The 16,103-nt window shown below is 46.9% G+C and overlaps 1 protein-coding gene across 3 annotated transcripts in view; it reads right to left on the reverse strand.

Moving 5' to 3' along the window:
* Nucleotides 1-16,103, reverse strand: part of MUSK (muscle associated receptor tyrosine kinase) — a 55,447-nt gene that overhangs the window by 10,138 nt on the left and 29,206 nt on the right. The window contains exons 7-13 of one of the 3 annotated variants that reach the window (XM_076362217.1): nt 13,854-14,013; nt 12,343-12,349; nt 9,290-9,556; nt 4,477-4,652; nt 4,035-4,058; nt 764-852; nt 264-423 (exon numbers count right to left, since the gene is read on the reverse strand). In XM_076362217.1, the coding sequence (XP_076218332.1) occupies nt 264-423; nt 764-852; nt 4,035-4,058; nt 4,477-4,652; nt 9,290-9,556; nt 12,343-12,349; nt 13,854-14,013 (883 nt within the window). Of the gene's footprint in view, nt 1-263; nt 424-763; nt 853-4,034; nt 4,059-4,476; nt 4,653-9,289; nt 9,557-12,342; nt 12,350-13,849; nt 14,014-16,103 lie in introns of all 3 variants that reach the window. The other 2 variants (XM_076362216.1, XM_076362218.1) reach the window with 2 other exon arrangements.

Genomic DNA, 16,103 nt, shown 5'->3' on the forward strand with positions numbered 1-16,103 from the left:
TCATAATACCACAGGAAATTTGATTTCATCCTTTGGCCTTAAGATAATCTGGGGCAAGGCGCTCGATTTGCCTATCTTCATTTTCCCATCTTTAAGGTGCATGTTAAACCTTCTGGTTAAAGATGCTGAGTGAATCTATGAGAAGAACCAGGGCTGGCCGAGTCCAGAACAGATCGGTACAGCCGTGAGTGCTCAGGATGCAAACTCCTTGCATGGCCCCAAAACAACCACAGTGGCAGTAATCATAAATTACAGTTGCCTACCATCTCCACAGGGAGACACGCTGCAGTATTCCCAGGTCACGGATGGGTCTTTTGTGTAGCACCAGGGACGTTCATTCTCACCTCCTGGATTGCGGCAGTAATTCTCAGCATCAGACAGCTCAGGGAAAACCTGAGGGGTCCTCCTGTGCAAGTGGGGCGCCTTGAGTGAGAAAACAAATTAGATTAGCATTTCAGCATAATTTTTCCTGCTGGTATTAGCAAAACAAAACCAAACAAAAGAAAGGAGCAAAGAAAGACAGAGGTAAAACAGCCTTCAGTAGCCTGCCAGAATGACAGAGAACGCATCTTGCCACGGGAAGGGGAACTTGCAGATTAAAATATGAAGAGGGTGTGAAACACGAGTGAACTCAAGAATGAAGGCAACCTGTCCCCTGCTCAGCCCTTCTACTGGGACTGGGCTGCCCAGCTCTGGGAAACTCTTTGGAAAAGCAGACCTCGAGCATGGCTCTCTGTTCGGTGGGTCTCACACTGATGCGCACCTGGTCGCTCCACTTCTGGCAAGGAATGCCGGAAGCCGTGACATTGGCCCAGCCCTGGTAAAACTGGCCATTGCCGCTGTAGCAAGTCCCTGGGGAAAAAAAAACACATGGGGTCAAGGCATCTCAGACCACGTCCTGCAGCGGGAACTCACAAGAGTAAACTTCATGTCATTACATGAGAGCATGTGGCAATTAGCAACAGATCTGAAGCGCATAAAAGGACCAGACAACTGCAGGCAGGGAACTCCTTAGCCTCCTGTTCGCACCTAAATGGATTTTGAGCTTAATACATAAGATCCAATGTGGTAAAACTTCAAAGAGGGAACTCAGATTGAGTTTCTCAACTCTTTCAGATTGAGAAAATGGGCCATGCGCCTGTGATGTTTGCACTGCATCTACCCAGTTCACAGCGCTTCTATGCAGAAAGTGCAGAGCAGAACCACAGTGAAGCCACCCATGCCAAACCAAGGCAGAACGCAAATTGCAGCACTGGTTGCATGATTCCCAGCCTGCACTCTTACAGGGGCACTAACAGGAAGACACCCATGCTCTTGGGGTAGGTAGCAGAGGACTGGGATTCATAAAGTCCCACAGTGCGATCCCTCCTCCCTGGCTCTGTACAGTGCTTGTCCTCTTAGACTGAATGTTTGGAAACAGCCTATGGTTTCCAGCATGTGTGGAAACCACACACAGAAGGCAACTACAGTTCTGAAGGAATAGTATCAGTATAAAATGTTCTTTACAGTGAAGAATGTGTAGTTCACTTTCCATACACAAGGCTTACTCCAGCTGCAGAAAAATTAAGCAGAAAATCTTGAGAGGACTTTTACTACAGGAATATCTTCCCAAAACAAAAATGTAGACACCACCTGTCCTCATAAGAGACTTTAATGCATGCTGGCATAATCTAGGAAGCAGGAAGACAACAGAGGAGATGCTGCCTTACACACTTCAAAACATTGTAGCTAATCTTACGTAAACTCTGCTGACCAGGGGCTAACATTCTGGTTGATGGCATGCATCAGGGTCCACTGCATTATTAACCTTGTTGGATAAATTATCAAGCCAGCAAACACTGTTGTCATAATTTTCTTTTCTATTGTGTTCTTAAAGTTGCAGCTCAGAAAAAAAAAACAGGAGGAAACCTGACCTGTTCTAAAATAAAGATTTTTTTAAGCGAATCTTTTTCAGCTTCATGAAAGCTTTGCAAAGTTTTGATCCAAGTTTGAGACAAAGGCCGTGTGTTTTAATTTATCATTGCAGATTGTCCTTTTTCTCTTGTAGGAGGAACATAGTAAATGCATCACGATGACTACCTGCTCTTTTCTTCTTGCATCACCCACTGCACTCAGGATTACAGTTATGGGTCTTTTATAGACCCTTAGCTTTCTGAACTTTCAGCAGGCACCAGGCACTACACATGAGTAGGCAGAAACACCACCATGACAACATTTGCTCCAGGTGAGTGAGCTTGAACACAGGATCAAGTTCCTATAGCCCAAGGCACGCAAACACCTCAGTATAGGAACGGCCATGGACTTCATGAGTGCACTTATCCCATCACAAATGCAAAGCAAAATGCTCTAACTTGGACTTCTTTGACTGATACGTGAGCTACCATGTTATGCCTCACATCTGCAACCAGCTAGCAGCCCCCACATGACCAGCACCTGTAGCTCTGCAGAGGTGTAAAATCTTGTTAAGCTGCCCTAGAACACAGTTGTGTGTCTGAGCCCAGCATTTTAAATGCCTCAGATTCAAAGGCAAGGAAAGCAATGCCTGAAACCTGCCTCATGACTGAGCTAGTAACCAACATGGAAAAAACTTTTGCGCAGATCTGACATAAACATCAGTGTGACACCTTAGAGGAGCAATGTGAAGAGCTTTAGGGGCAACAGCAACACTAAGGAAGCACCCCTGAGTCCTTGGTGGCTTGGAAAATGCAGATGCTCTCATACACGGTCTTGCTACAATGAGGACAGAGGGAATAATAAAGGTGGTCCAACTGGGCTTTAATGAAAAACTTTGATGGGCAAGCTAGAAAACAGTTCAGTTCATGCTTCCCAAACCTTTGTGCACATAACAGTGACTCTAAAGTAAAAAAGAGGGGGAGGGGGCAATATCGCTAAAATGTTACTGTTATGTCTCCCTGATTCATGACCAAATAGTGCACATCTGTGGAATGCCACCCTGGGAAAATAGTGTGAAAGCTGAACAAAAAGGTCACACGTTTACACAGGAGACAGATGCCATGTCCTACACTTGCAAACATCCAAGAGGGGGCTGAAATCATCCCGTGAATGCACCACTCATTTGCTGGCATCCCTCCCTCGTGCTCCTTTCCCCAGGAAGGGGATGGCTGCAGCTGTGGGCTGTAAGCATTGGGCAGTGATGCTGGAGCACCCACAGGGTGCTAAAGCGCTTGTCTCCCAGGTGTGCAGCGCCGGACACCTGGGGCTTGGGTGGCTGGGTGGAGCCGAGGCCTTCCCATGAAAGAAAATTCCCCGAAAGTCTTGATTTCACGTTTTTCACTTTCTCTCTCCACACAGAAGGTGCCTGCCACTGCCAAATCTGCAGACCTCACCTGCTCAGAAGCATGGCAGGAGGGAGGCACTGTTCTTCCTTTTTCCAATGGGACAAGTTCAGTGGCTGAGCTTTAAACTGCAGTTGCGTGTCAGTTGGAGGAGCGGCATGTGCATGTTTCAGCTGTGACCAGCAGCAGGGCGGGAGGCCGACAGAAGTCACAGCAGCACCGAGGGGGATGGCTGGATCTCACCGTTGGTCATGGGGGGGTCATGTGAAAAACAGCCAGACTTCAGAGATGATTGGAGGAGAGTGCTGGGGCCTTTTGGGTAATAAGGTCTTGTAAGGCCAGCCTGACATAGGTAACCATGTCAGTAACAGCATATAACAGCATATTATGGGGTGACCTCGTTAGCGGTATCAGAAATACCAAATTTAAAAAAAAGCAAAACTAGAAGCAATGGATAGAAAGAAGGGGGAACAGCTGGAGCGGAGGGTACCACCTAAAAGCACCATGCCTCTCTAATCGCTTTCAACAGGTACCAGCCCATGTTCTCCTCAAGCTCTGAAGAGCTGGAAATGTGTTTCCCCATGTCTTGGATGTGGAAGCTCAGGCATTCCCTGGTAATAACCTGAATCCAGCCAGCCAGGACCAGAGCAAAACACAAAAATGCTGTGCAAGCTGCATTTGCAACAAAGAATATCATGCCCACCTCTAGAAACATAGAGCCTGGAGCAGTTTACTTACTGGTTATATTCTCCTTCTTAAAATCTGTAAAAAGACAAGACAAGACATAAGGAGGGGTTGTCCAGGACGTGATATAACTGGGTGCTTGCTTAGGAGCACGCTATGGGAAAAAGTTCCTTCCCAGCAGTGCTTAAGCAGCTTGTTTCTCTGCAATGGCACCTGAATGGCAACTTTGCTGTCATTAAGACTGATTTTGGCAGAGGTTGTTACGACCCTCTCGATAAAGAGCCAGGCTTTATTTGCTTGCAGGATTTTTCCCACATGCCAGTTGGACAAGACAGGCAAAGAGCCAACGCGGCTGTCACAGTGCCGTGCACAGGCGCTGACAGGACAGTACCCACCGTCAGCCTTTACTTTAGTTGTAAATTATGGATCGCATCCTTCCCCCCTCCCTCACCAAGAACACAGCTCTCTGGACAACAGGCAGCTTGTGCCACCTTACCGAAGAAAGGGATGTGGATGCAGGCACTGGGGTCCTGGCGCAGACTGGGCAGCCTGTTGCATTCGGGAAGAGTGAGTAGCATCAGCCCTGGCTTGTAAATCCCCTTCTGAGAGTTTTCCTCCATTGAGAGCCATTCCTTAAAGCAGTAGAGATCCTTTACAGCAAGGCAATTCTCTCTACATTATTTTGCAAAAAACAGTGAAATACAGCAGTCAATGGCTTGATAACAGTGGCTGCACTTAGCAGCGGTGTGCAGGGATTATGCAGACTGACAGAAGTCCATTAATGGGACTACGCTTCTTTAAACCGGTCTGTCTGGCTCACAAACCATAAAAGAAACTCTGCATAAAACGTAACAGCTTCCTTTAGGAAACCCACAACACTACATTTTTAATGAAGCAGGGTTATGCTCAAAACACAACACACATCGCAGTCTGTGAGGAGTTTGTTCCTATCTTTTCCTACAGATTTATTACCATCTTCTACTAGTAAACATCACGTCTGGGAGTTATCTTAGCATTTTTCAGTAGATTCTAAAAATCTCACCTGCCTTCTGTAAATTATACATTAAGGTGTCATCTATTAAAGACAGGAGGTAAGCTGCAATTCTTAATCTTCTTAAAATAAATATTTGTCCATATTTTTAATCTCACTGAATCACCCATCCCATTTTCTTCTTTTCTCCACAGACACCTTTCAGTCCCTTTTTTATCTGTCATCTGTCTGCAGCAAAACCTTTACAGTGCCTGGTAAAACAAGAGACCGAACTGTTTCCTACCTCATGTATTACCTCCGTAACGATGTGAAACATTCACTGACAAGAAGTGCTTTGGATGTTGAAATGTTCCTTACATCAGAAACTGTTTGTGAAGAAGGCCAAGGCAGAAATATCTGCTCTAGCCAAAAAAAAAAAAGAAACTGTACCATACTGGAAAGTTTGAGGGTTTGTTGCATTAGTCAGTTTATCAGTGATTTGCTTATTTATGTACTCATTCTTGAGAGCCTGAATTGCAAAACCAGCTTTGAGGTCATGTGCAGAGGTTACTTTTGCTGAGCTCAACTGAATGTGGATCCACATCCTCCCCAACCACCACACCTGCTGGCAGGTGTGGGAGAGGACACAGTGATGCAGAAAGGTACTGCTCAGGTCCATGGTTAAGGTTTTAGCCAAATTCATCACCTGATGGGCTGACACAGTTTCTTTACTTATAGTCTGCCAACAGTTTTGGCAAGAGCAGATGGCCATGAGTTTCAGTGATGACTACCAATGCTGCAAACCTGCTAAAGCACCTGAAGGACAGAGGCCATTGGGAATTCTACCAGGGCAGCAGCTTTTCTGCAACAGCAATGGATGCCCTTCAAGTCTGCAGGCTGAAGCCATCGAAGCCCAGCTGCCCTGTGCTTGGTTTTAGCCAGTGCTGGTTTATTCCTTCCTCACTTCCATGAAAGACAGAATGCAGCCAGATGGCGTAATTTATCTTTTTTATGTTAAACAACATGTGGAACAGGAATGACCTTCTGAAGTAAAGAAATGTTTAGCTAGGGAAATGAGAAAATCTTGCATTTGAAGTGCTGGCTGACACTTGGGAGATCTGGACTGCATTAGCTGCCTTCACTCCTGAAGCCTGAGCATCCTTAAACAAGCCCCTTATTCGGTGTGCAAATGCAAAATGCAAAAGGCCATTCCTCTGCAATCCTGTCCGCTCACCCACAAATCCGCCCTGGGAGCATGGTGAGGCAGCCAGAGGGAGGGATGGTCAGTCTCAAGCTGGGTTCATACCATTGTTATAACACTTAATCCTGAGCAGCGAGAGCTTGATGAGGTCATATGCAAAGATTACTTCAGATTATTATTAGAAATTTTATGTCATGTAAATGGCAGATGGACAAAGAACAGTAGCAGCAGAAGAGGACAAGCGGACCAGTAGCATTTTAGGACCACAAAGGACTGTTTAAGAGGAGGTGGGGACACACAGACCCAACCAAAGTGAGATGTTTCCCAACACGAGACTGTTCACTGCAGCCTGGTCACTTCATATCAGCAGTAGTTGAAACAGAAATTGAGGGTTTTTCTTTTGCTATCACAGAAGCAGCCAGTGGTAAAAGGCAGATGTAATCAAGAATTCTGAGATGAGACATCACTTTCCCTTAAAAACAGGAAAACTCTAATTTTAATCAAATTGCATCTTAATTAACGAGGTGAAATTTTTCCCATATTGTTTTCTTCTCTTTCACTTCATCTTGTTTTACCCCTTGATTATTTTTATAAAAGCTTTCCTCAGTCTGTTTGTCAGTTGTTATTCTTGCTAGCTAGCTTCCAAACCAAAATGAACATAAAAAATTACATGGGGAGAGAAAAAATGGTGCAGAGAATAAATAACAAGATAAAAGCACATGGAAATATGTCAAGGGAAATATGCCTGTCAAAAACTGGGAGAATTCTCCTGCCTCTGAGGTAGTTAAATTCTTACTCATGAAGTATTTCAGCTGAAAATTGCTGTAGTCTAGCCAGTTTCTGCAGGGAGGTATAAAGTTGTCAGTAAAAAGCAGATAAGATAATTGGAAAGTAACCAAGACCATGTGAAATGTGTTCAAGAGCCCCCAGAGGTCTCAACTGTTCAGAAGTACGTATTAGATGTCTGAGTTATCAAAAGGAGTATTGGGATAGGGCTTTGGAGGAACTGTTGTCCAGCTGATGTGCTCTGGGAACAGGAAACAGGAAGGATGCTGTTCCAGGGCTCTTGTCAGGAAGAAAGCTGCATTTAAATCTGCATTAAAATCACGGGGGGAAATCATTAAAGGGAAAAAAACGTAACATTGACTCATGGATTTGAAGAAAGATGATGCCAGGCAAGTCCATTAAGATTTAGACGTATTTGCAAATGCTGTGCCTGTTAGCTCGAGATCAAGTGCAGTTTTATGCTGATTTATATCACTCTGACTTCAGAAGTGCCCCAGAAATGCAGGTCTTCAGTCGAATCACCACGAGTTCTGGCCCCTGCAGGACCACTCGTGAGCAGGGGTAAATTAAGTGAGACCCAGATCTCACTGAAATGCCTCGTGGAGCACTGTGCAAAATCCTTAGCTGACAAATGTGCTGTGCATGTGTGGCTCAGGTACAAATACTGTTACACATCTTGAAAAAAGGCAGAGAGATCGTGTACTAAAGGGCACAATGACAAAGAGCAGAACAACAAGGCGGCAGGGAAGAGTCTGCCAGCAAAAAGTAAGTTCCAGTACTTGGCTGCATGATTATCTGTGGATACTTGCACATATACTTCTTTGTAGGATATATGCCACTATCATGCTGGCAGAGGAATACCAAACAGCATAAGCACCAGACAGAGAACACAAAGTATTGTCAAGCTTTGTACTGGGATTTTCCTCTGTGCCTTTGTTTTAGAGATATTAAAGGAGGAGCAATCAGAAAGGTCCAGATTACAAAGTGCAGTTTTTGCAGACAACATGCTGCTGATTGTCCTAAAAAGCCCCTACATAACTGGAAAAATAATTGCCAGTAGACTACATCTGGCCCAAGTCCAGCTGGCAGAGTGCTTGCCATGTCTGCAAAGAAGACTTGTATTTTAGTTGAGACACTAGAGTTGGCGCTGCTCTCCCGATAAACACAAATCTGAATAATCTGTTTTAAGATGCGGTTCAAGGAGGACAAGAGCAAAGTACTGCACTTAGGCAGGGATGTCAGCTGCTCAAACAAGAAATGGGGAATGACTAGACAACAGTCCTTCAGGGGCTGAAAATGGACATAAGTCAGTTGTGGCCGACAGTTATGTTAGGAAAAAAGAAAACTTCACCTTGAGACGTCTATGTGGGGCTGTCCTCTGCAAGGTACATCAAGCAATCATCATTCTGTTATAGTTAACACTAACAGAACCGGGGCTGGAGGCTATATATATTTAGCACTTAAGTAAAGGTGAGGAGCAGAAGCTTCAGAGGCTGGAAAAGCAAGAGCTATGATGAGAGCTTGGAAAAACCTGTTTTATTCTAGTCTGAGAAGTTGGGGAAGATGTAAAATCTCACTGCAAAGAGGAAGGGAACAAGCTTGTCTCCATGGCCATGGTGGAAGGACAAGGAGCAATGAGGGAAGGGCTGCTCAGGAGGTTGCACGGGGAGGGAGCAGTGTCTCCATTGCTGGGACATGTGGCACAAACACCTGTCAGCAGTGGATTAGCTGTAGGGGGAGATGCTTTGGAGTCCTTGGGGTGCCTGTCAGCCCTGTTTCAATGCACATTTCTCTGCATATGGGAAGATATAAGAGCCAGGTGGGAGGTTTGGTTTAGAAGGTACAATTACACTGGCAGTGTCTCTGGTGTAGTCTTTTTTTGTTTCATCTTCATCGTGGTGGGAAGTGCTGAATGATTAGTGTATTGCCTTGGCCAGATTCGTTGCACGCACTGTGACCATATTTAGGCAAAATTCCAAAGAAGTAATTACTTTTAGTAGTAATGAGTATAAACTGACCTAGTAAGATTTAACCGATAGCAATATGTTAATTATTTAAATCAATTATGTCATTCAAATGGATATTTCTTTTCAACACTGTCCGCTAAAAGCCTGATATAACACAGACATCTGCGCCTGAAAGTCAGTCCACACCCCAGCAATGAGCACAGAGAGAGCTGGATCAGATTTTCTTTCTGTGTACAGAGGAAACAGCAAAGGGAAAACCCGTGCAAACCTAGAGGACCCATTTTCACTCAGTGTTGCTGCAGGTCTGTACAGACCCTCACCACTCCCCTGCTGCCTATACATCCCATGAAATGAAAGTGAAAAATGAGTATTTTTTTTCATTTACCTGCACACCGGTTTTGGAGCTGGCCCAGCTCCCGAGGGATTGCACTCCTGGAAGATGTAGTTACACAGCAGAGACTCAGCAGCCGGTTGGCAGAATGAACTCACCATTTTCAGTTCAGTCCAGGCAGTGTGCACAAGCAGCTCTTGGGTCTCCTCCGGGTCAGCATAGGAGGAGTTGTAGAAAACAAGAGCATTCTTCGTCAAGATAGCACTACACACCTCACCTCTGTATGTGCTGCAGTAGCCTGCATCACCCTTGTACAGCTTGCTGTCAAGGACAAGAGCATACACACACAGTAAGCTCACAGCCCTAAATACCAGCAGGAGCAGGATGCCTAGGCTCTGTTTCTGAATAAAGTGGCACCTATAAGGCTAACAGAAGTCAAGGAGAGGGTAGATGGTTATACCCACTAAAAACAGCCAATACCATCCAAAAATGAAACTTCTGCAGGGAAGCCCAGTCTGAGCACAGGGCCCTCCTGGTGAGCTCCAGGGCTGAGGTTCTGGCTGCGGGTTGCTAGCATTATAAGTGGGCAAAAAGACTGAGCAATCGTGCACAACTGTGACCTAACATGTCCCTTCACCCTGCCCCCAGGCCCTAATGGGAAAATGTTTTGTTTTCCTGCTTCCCTGCAGAAGAGATCAGCCATGCTGCTTGCTGCACACCTGTGATAACTCAGGATTTTTGCTCTCCTGACTAGCAACAGTTTAATTTTGGATGGACTCAGTGAGCGGGAGCCAGGTGAGTCCCACCCAACACATGCCAGGAAATTCTTTGCAAGATCAGACCAGCCAAGCTCCTGCCTGCCCCTCCTCAGCTCCTGCACCCCTCCTAACCCTGCCTCTCTTCCACACATGTTTAGGTGGGAGACACAGGGAGGAGGAAGGCACAAGCCTCTGCAGTTTTCCTTCTGGTGCTTCCCTGCAAGGTCCATCCTCTCCTCTCTTTATCACATCTCCCACTTTGCAAACTCCTGCAGCAAAGCATGGGGCCAGAGCTATGCACAGCAGGGCCGTTTATTTATCATTCCCACGTTTTTCACATCTAGCAGGAGATGGCTGTCATCCCTCCCTCCCTTATTCCCCATGGCCATCAAAAGCGAGCAGCAGGGCAAGGGCACGCACAGGTCAGCTGTGCTCCCAGCAGCTCCCACGGCTGCCCCACACAGCAGCAAGGTCTGTAGGTGAGGATGTGCCCTCCGCTCAGGCAGCCCATGGGATGCAGTGCCCTTGGTGGGGTGGGAAACCTGGGAAAACAGCCTCCCCTGTGTGGGGGGGATGGCCAAGCTGGGGAGGGAGGAGGGCTGGGCGCAGCTTTCCCCACTGCTCATTCAGCCAGTTTAGCCAGGGTCAGGGAGTTCAAGTCACAACATGCCAACCATTTGGAGTAGCCAGCAGAGCTATTTGTATCTTTGCCTTTTACTTCTTTCTCCTGTCCAAATAATCGCCCATTGTCAATCTTGGGGGTTCTTGCTGTTTTTCTTTGGAAAGCTGGAGGTACATGGACAAGGGATTACACAGAATGCCTGAATTTCAGCTCTTCAGATGCCACTCGCTGCAGATGACACTTTCTGGCCCTGGTTTAGCTGTACTACTTTGGGCTCAGTGTCAATTTTTTATTATTATTATTTTTTGCTATATGTCACATTGGCTAAAAAATACAGGAAGGCACTGATTCCTTGAGGTAGTACCAAAATGAGAGTGATGCTGTGACACCCTGCATCACCCCAGGCTCCACAGGCACACCTTCATGTGACACAGGCACCCCCCAGCATCCTGCACCGGTCCCCCAACCCGTGACATCTCCCTGGCACAGAGCAGGTTTCCCCACAGCACCACGCTGCCCCCAGCACCCTGCTAGAGCCGTCCTTGGCATAGCAGGGGTCACATTATTCACATTTTCCTGATAATGCCCATTGTGCTTAATCTGAAAGGTGCATCCTTCCTGTGCCCCAAGAGGCAAAAGAGGGCACAGGTGTGCATGGGGCAGCTGTGCTGCTGAGTTCAGTGGGCTGCAGAAGCAGCCTGACAAGAGCAACCAGCGCTAATATTGTGTTTCCTTGCTTTTTAAACCTGCGGGAAGACAGGGACCAGGCTGCAATGGAGAAGCAGCAACAACATGTTTCTCATGCCTTATCACAGAAAGGGAATTTTGTGCAGCAAATGTTGAGAACAACTTGCGGGACAGAAGGGCTGAGCATTTGATCACTGTTCCCATGCTTGTCACACCTACACAGGTGCAGGTGTAAGGCATAAGTCTGCCGTCATCATCGGGTGGTCACTATATCACTTACAAACTTCCTGAATCAGTCTTGCAAGCCCCTGTGAGGGAGCCAAGGACCTTTGCAGGGAGCCTGTGTCAGCAGAGTGGCAAAGCCATTTGCTCAGACTTTCTCAGGCTCTGCTCTTTGCTCTGAGAGCCAGTAGCTCCCAGCCCTCCTCCCAGGCTAACCCTCTCATTTTCCTTCCAGACTGATCTGCCAGTGCAGCATGTAGAAATATGCTAGGACTCTAAAAAGAAAAAGCCAGCCAAATTGTTCAGAACTCCAAAAAATACTAAGCAAAAGTGCATGTCTGATCACATACAAGTGGCTTTACCCATCCATAACTCTGCTTGGCACAAATATCTAAACCTCTCTTGCCCTAATCCTGTGATCACCGAACCAAAATATTGGCTGTGTACAGACAGGAGTTTAACTTGCAGTTAAGCTTTTGCCTGTAAACTTATAAGGTCAGTGAAGTTGTGGATGTGTAACTGTGAACAGAATTTACTCCAGAATATTCTGCCCACTACCGTATTTTAAACACCCTTACTGATGTGTGATCCATTGCTTGCTTGATACAGAAGCATCCTTATCTACCTGGTCCCAGTCTCCAATTATGCCTGTATAAAAAAGATCAGTGTTCCCTTCAGGTGAACCTCATCTGCATGCTTGGCATCCAGAAACCTGCTCCCTTCATTTAAGCAAAATTAATCAAAACCCTTCAGTTCATCATTCTTCTCCTCCCTGGCCCAGAGAAAACCCTGAGGCACCCACACAAAGTCATTCTTACCTCCACTCTGCCAGGAGGCACCGGATACAGGAATTGTGGTGAGCCAGGAGAAAGAAGAAATGGAAAAGACATCAGTGACACTTCATTGCCCCCTCTGAGATGTGGGAGTTAAGACTTCCATGCTATGAAATCTGTCTGAGACCTGTAAGCTGTCTGAAAAGGATGCAGCTAAATTCAGTCCTTATTTTGCACCTTCTTGTGTGGAAGAAGAGTTGGGCAACACTGGACATCATACGGGGAGAGGGAGTGAGGAGGAGGAAGTGGATCATTGACTGCAGTTCTTGTTGAGGTGGACTGTTGCACCCTAAACCCACACCTTTACCCTTATCCTTTGGGTCCTACATAACCAGCAGATAGCATCCTCTGTTTAAGCCACCTATGCACCTATTACTGCAGGCAGCAGCTGTAACAGGTGGGAGAAACGGCCGTGCCCCCTCTTGCAGCACCATGGGGAGCTGGGATGCACTGGCAGAGGGAGGAAGTGCTGAGCATGAGCCAAGGACCGGGACACCTCTGCCGTAGGACCCTCAGGAGCTGGAACAAGGCCAAGGCAGGCTCCTGCTCACATCTGGGGGGCTGCTCCCTTCTTGCTGAGCACAGGCAGCTTGGAGGAGGGCAGTGCAGCTTCTCCCACCAGCCTAAAGCACCTGCCCTCCCTCCTGCATTTGCAGATCTGATTTGTGGGGCAGAGCCTTGCCTGGGCTAAAAGCAGAAGTGGGGATGTGGAATATGGTACCAAGTGTTGAGTCTCTTATGGGGCAGAGCTTGCTGCTAAGTCTCAATGCCCAGTGTAAGAAAGGGCATGGTTATTTTCTCAACAGAGTAGAAGCTGAGGCACAGAGAGAAGGGCAGATGCATGCTGGGTTAACAGCAGGACCAGGGCTACCACCCCGTGTCTGGAGTCCCAGGTGATTCCTCTTTCCTCTGACTAAACCCCCCTGCCTGTCCCAAGAGGGAAGGCACAAGCTGCCACCTTTCTTTTGGTGTGATAAATGCTGTCAGCTGTCTCAGACCATTGGTATTTCTCCTCTTTGGATCATCCTTTCCCCATTTGGGAGATGTCCCTGGGAGCAGAGGTTACCCCAGGCACGGCGGGGTACTGCTCCGACAGGAACCTCCCTGCTTTCTAGATGCAACCCCCTGAGAAGTTGAAGTGCTCATGAAAGCTATTTTCACCTTGCTGTTAGGTGACACCCGTGCTGGGTCATGGCCACGACTTCCTCCACATGGATGAACTTACCAAGTGTGCTTCTGGGACATAAAGTACAAGGTGGCATCAAACATACAGGAAATGACAGCTGTGCCAGTCTCCAAAGTATAAGAATATATGAGGAAATAACCTGGCAGGGGATGCATTTGTACTCAAATTTAGCCCTCAGCACACTATCAGCTCTCCAAGGCTTTCCCTCCTCCTTCAGAGTACTTCATGCCCCTTTCCTCTCCTCCAGCAGGGAAGCTAGGACTACAATTGCAAGGGTAAAAAATTAATGACCCCTTCTTTCCCAGCATACCTGAAACACTGATGGTTGCTGCAGCTTTTGCAGCTCCAAAGGTTTTGCTGTGTTTGTTTGTGGCGAGGCAAGTGAACAGGCCAGGTCGGGTGACGTACACCTGTAGTCTGGAGTCAACCACTCTGTCCTTGACACTTTCCGCTATAGACCCTGCAGAAACCTAAGAGAGTGAAAAGCCCAGTGCAGTGGTGTTTCCAACAAAGGCAAACAAAAAAACCAAGGGAAAATCTAAGAAACCAAGCCCCAAACATTTAAATTGGCAGAGAAAGATGTAGCAAGCAGATAAAAGTGGCAGAGAGCTAAAGCTGCCAGCGTTCTTTTGGTGCTTTCATAGCAGCTGACTTCACAGACAAAAGCAAATGTTAAAGACCTCTCCTATTTCACACTTCAGCAATACTTTTGCAATTAATTTTCAGTTCCAGAGGGCTGTAGTCTCAGTTTTGCTCATGTAATTGAGCTGGCTAATTACTCCAGGACCTCTTCTAGTAGATTGCCTATTCATGCCTTAGCAAGGAAGGGCACGAGGCTGCTTTGTAGACCCTGGTTATACAGAGTGAGAAATGAAAAGAGTTTGGAAGCTGTTGATTCTGGATTAATGTAACCACTGCCACACTTCCAAAGCAGTCATGAGCAAAGCAAGGGCTCTGGCTCCAACACTTTGGCAGATATCCAATAGATTTTCTTATCTCACACCAGGAAATATGGAAGGGGCTGCAGATGTGGTGATTTTGGCCAGCTCTTTTCCCAGGTCAGAAATTCCCAGGTAAATGAGCTTGGAGCCTGCTGATTTTGCCCAGTTGGGCTTGATTATGTCCTCGAGTCTTTCCTGCTCATATGGCATTCATTAAAGTAGGAGGACATAGTACACCGAGACTCTACCCTGCAAAAGCGGTAGGAAGGAGCAGCGTTGCCTGCTCTACCCTTCATACTGATAGGAAGCATCAGGTGCAATTCAAGCAAGATGTGGTTGCCTGTGGATCCCACTGGTGCGACCTGGCCCTAAGGACAGTGAGAGTTGTCTCCCTGGATCCATCCCAGCAAAGCACTCTACCTACACATCTATCTGAGAGGTTAGAGAGCTCAATCTGACCTCCCTGGAAGTTAGTAGAAACATGATTTCAATGGGATCTGTGTCTGCTTCCAAAGGTATTAACAGTAAAAAGCAAGAAGGGATGTGTCAGTGTTGTATCACATCTTCAGTAAGCAGATTGGTTTCTCTCTGAAATGCTGAAAATAATATATTTGTTTTGCCTCACTCAGGCTCAACTTGGAGTCGTGGTGAGGGAACGTGCATAGGAAGAAATCACTAAGTAACCAGACCAACATAGTTATTGTAAGTATTGCATCAGAGATGGGTGGTATGCCCGTCACTGTGCAAATGCAGGGACCAGGGACATCTTTTGGCCTTATGCTGTGAAGAAAGTTCAGGTGGGTAGGAGCTCAGGGGATAATTTTTCACAAGTTTCTCTTTTGTTACAGTGCTGGTCAGATTTATTTTTAGAATTCTTTTCCTCCCCAGAAACCACTCAGCACTAAGACACGGCTGGCACCTCCCTGGTGGAAAGGAGGAATTTGTTTACAGGCTGCCCCTGCCTCCCAGCATCCACCCAGGAGAGGCTGCCGCTCATCCTGAGCTGCTTGTGCTGATCCGGTCCTCTCTCCCTCCTTACCCCTCCGGCCTCAGGCATACCCCCGTCCTGTTAGCTCCCCTCCCGGCAGCACTGGACTGTGCCTGGTGAGCACAGAGAGCCAGGATTGCTCCTCCCAGCTTGGGCTGCAGGAGGAAAAGGGCGCTCGGGTAGCCGCAAGCAGTACGAGCAGTACGCAGGGTCACATGCACCGTGGAAAATCACAGGTGAAAGCATCAGGTAGTTGTGCCTAGGACTTCCACACCAGCCAGCTGTTGTTTTCTCTACTGGGAACGTCAAGCCATTCCCTTCATGTTAATTTATTCCCTTCCCTTTTCAAATACATTCCCTGAGATTTTGTTTCCAGCAGGTCTTTTTTTAGCCTTTAAAATGCCACCTCAGCCACCACCAAAGCAAGGACCTCTTCACATCTTCATACCTGGCTCACTCATTCTTTGCGGTGTGGAAAACTACAGTTTAAGGTCCATGATACCCCGTGGTGCATAGCAGGAGGAAAAGGAATTGTGTTTGTTTAGGCAGGCAAGGCAGCTGCTGCACAGAGGAGTTTCCATCCTTCTCTTCAAAGGCAGCTCAATAACCTCAGCAGAGTCCCACTTTTTAA

This window comes from Aptenodytes patagonicus, chromosome Z, assembly GCF_965638725.1.
Source record: "Aptenodytes patagonicus chromosome Z, bAptPat1.pri.cur, whole genome shotgun sequence".
NCBI classification, from domain to species: Eukaryota; Metazoa; Chordata; class Aves; order Sphenisciformes; family Spheniscidae; genus Aptenodytes; species Aptenodytes patagonicus.